We start from the raw sequence: 3,232 nt of genomic DNA, 5'->3' as shown, positions 1-3,232 counted from the left end.
ATAAGTCCTGCAGTGTTCATTAAACGGTGAATAAGTCCTGCAGTGTTCATTAAACGGTGAATAAGTCCTGCAGTGTTCATTAAATGGTGAATAAGACCTGCAGTGTTCGATAAATGGTGAATGAGCCTGGTTCTGCTGGAGGTTTCTTCCTGTTCAAAGGGAGTTTTTCCTCTCCACTGTCGCTACAAGCATGCTTAGTGTGAGGGATTGCTGAAGAGTCAATGAGTCGATGCAATTAGCTGGTTTTCCTTAGATAGAAAACTTTGAATCAATCTGACTGGATGATCTGGTTGATCTGGATCTATAAAGTGACCTGAGATGAGAGAATGTGAATTGGAGCTATAGAAATAAACTGAATAGAATTGTGTACTTTTTAAACCTTCATCCATAAGTTGCTAGCATTTAAGAAAGAGGAACATGAGGTATTGTTATTCAGTTCATTTAAGCTGTTAATGAGGTTAAAGTTCCAGTAGGTGTCAACATTTAGTGAAACAGTATGAATTCAGTTTTTCAATGTGTGAAAACAGTTTATGAGTCTCATCAATCCATCACTATCAGAAGCCAATGGCAGGTCGGTCAGTGGTAAGGCACAGCAGGGTGCCAAACAGAATCCAGACCTCTACTGAACAGAGCCCCTGGTGGGGTCTATATGCTGAGAGCTTGATATAAGGGCAGAATAACCCCGTAGTGGAATCCCCTGATGGCAGCTGGTGCACCACTTTGGGAATCCCTGCTCTACTTAGTCCTTTCATATGTGCTGATTTATCTGGTGGTAAAATATGGTATTATACTGAAATAACTTCCAATCTAGACTCTCCTGACCAAAATGATTGTTTTCACTTCCATCACCCAGGGACCCATGCAGAGGGTTAGGGTTCTCACCTGTGTTCTGTGCAGCCCGTATCAGCCCTTTTCTCAGGATGTCTCTCACCCATGGCTTGATCTTTTCATGCCCCTCACCCCCCACCACTGAAACCACCAGGTTGGGTAAGGGCAAGCGCCAGTGTGCTGTCATTAGAGTATAGATGATCTGTGGAGGTGTGTCGCATGAAAGCCGCAGAAACTAAAAAAAGACAGACAGCTTTGCATCAATATATTGGCGAATGCAGCAAATCTCTCAGGTAAAACAAACAAACATAAAACCTACAACAAACCAAGAGTTTTATGCAGAAAAATATACTTTGCAGTCTTTACCACAAATTCATTCCTGAGTTTAAATGGACTTTTGGAACTTTGCTGATAGGGATTAAATACATGTGAACTAGAGCGGCGCCAGAGCAGTAAAACATCAGCAATGACTTTAGACAGCAACTGCCCAGCAGTCTGAAATACATGGTACAAAAGGAGAGGTCTGCATCACTAAACTTAAAGACAGTGATATTTCAGACATCTTTGTGTAGTTCGGCATTGACAGACAGACAGACAGACAGACAGACAGACAGACAGACAGACAGACAGACAGACAGACAGACAGACAGACAGACAGATATCAAATGGGAATGAACCACTGATTATTTAATGCTTGGCCATCAAACTTCTGGTATTCCTCCATGCCTTCAATAGCTCTCCCATTAACCATCCTGCCCATTGGACTGATTCATCTGTTTAATTCTAAACACTCCAGTGTTCCTGATGCTGATTCTCTACTCAGGACTAAATCCACAGACCAAATCTGATGAAACCACCAAGAGCCCAGACTAGGAATGGCTACTATTACGGATTATCCGATACAGCTGTTCCTATCGATACTGCTTATCAATCAATAACCTTCAGCCGGGCATACACTGTACGATATTTGAATCGTTGTACGGAGCTACAGCTCAAACTGGATGATGAAATAGGAGGGTTTAAAAGTTCCCAGCTCACAATGTCTGTTCTTCCACTTTACGGCCCGATGCTCTAATGCGGTCTAACCGCTCACACTGTACGTCCAGAAACACATGTTCGACTCAGCTGTGAAAGATAGTGCCGGTCGGACTCATCAATCTGGAAGAAGAAGAAGAAGATTTCCTTTATTTGCACATAAGCAGTGCGTGAGGTTCTGGTAAATCGGCTCATAGACGCTGATAGCTCTGATCGCCCCTCGCTACCCGCTGTACACTAAACGATGCCGGATGCAAGAGGAGGCTGAAACTAGGGCAAAAAATCTTACAGTGTGGGCGTGGCCTAAGGGAGACAGAGCAAAGAGTGTAGTAATCAGCTAATTGGGAGCAGGTGTGGACAGAGGCAGCTAGAAGGGAGCTAAAAGGAAAGGAAAGGGGAACTAGGGGGGAACAAAGAGTGATCAGGGAACACAGGGTTAAATACAAAAGAACTTAAATGAAGCTAAAGGGGAAAAAAGGACAAAGAGGAAAACTAGAGGATAAGAGAAGGAACTGGAGGCAACTTAAGATAATCATGAAGCCATGGACAATGTAACATGACAGGATTGAAGTCCTGCTGACTGAGAGCTGAGCAGCAGAATTAAAGTCAAGCAGAGAAATTAATCACAGGAGCTGAAAATGATGCAGCTGGACTGTTATAGAAGTACAAAAATATATATAAAAAAGTTGAATGAAAACTACTGATGGAGGAAAGAGGTGCAACATAAAAATCAGAATTCTCCATCAATCATAAAAGCTTTGGACATGAAATGAAATGTAATCAGTGCTGCGCTGGGTGAAGGATGGACAGAAGCATGAATTCTGTTTGGAAGAAGAAATTTGAGAGACGAGGGTTCGATTAAAGCTCTAGAAGATTTCAAGAACATAACATTTCTCCTACTGTGATTGAAACTTTAATGTGTAACAAATATGCATGTGCCTGGCAGTTATTGTAGAGCAAAACAACTTAATAAGCCCTAAAATCAGTCATCCTCTGACTAAAGAGGTGAAAACTTCCCCAGAGGGAATACAAAATGTTTTAAATCAAATACGCAAATCTGAGAAATAAGAACAGCAAAAAGAAAACCCTGAAATGTTTTGAATTGACAAAATTGTCAAAGATTGACAGCTGGAATTAAACAGGACAGAGGAAAAGCTGTAATCTGCCTGCACTGGTTAGGTGTCCAGATTGTGCCTGGAGAGAAGGATTCTTACATGGCTATGTCTGCGTCCAGCTCCAGCAAACTCCAGTTCTCCAAAAGCATCGGTGGGATATTCAGACGAGTGCTGCCTGCTGTCCCACTGAGTAACAATCGCTGCTCCAAAGTAGTCTCCTGTGGCCACCGAGTCGTGGACTTCCCGCACAACGC

The 3,232-nt window shown here is 42.6% G+C and overlaps 1 protein-coding gene across 1 annotated transcript in view; it reads right to left on the bottom strand.

Moving 5' to 3' along the window:
- LOC107104313 (transient receptor potential cation channel subfamily M member 4-like) overlaps positions 1–3,232 on the bottom strand; it is an 80,656-nt gene that overhangs the window by 52,429 nt on the left and 24,995 nt on the right. The window contains exons 3-4 of the mRNA XM_015404297.1: positions 3,078–3,225; positions 883–1,063 (exon numbers count right to left, since the gene is read on the bottom strand). Coding sequence (XP_015259783.1) covers positions 883–1,063; positions 3,078–3,225 — 329 coding nt within the window. The remainder of the gene's footprint in view (positions 1–882; positions 1,064–3,077; positions 3,226–3,232) is intronic.

This window comes from Cyprinodon variegatus, unplaced genomic scaffold (genome assembly GCF_000732505.1).
Source record: "Cyprinodon variegatus isolate N-32 unplaced genomic scaffold, C_variegatus-1.0 Scaffold1687, whole genome shotgun sequence".
Taxonomy (NCBI): Eukaryota; Metazoa; Chordata; class Actinopteri; order Cyprinodontiformes; family Cyprinodontidae; genus Cyprinodon; species Cyprinodon variegatus.
This window is presented reverse-complemented; position numbering and strand designations above follow the sequence as displayed.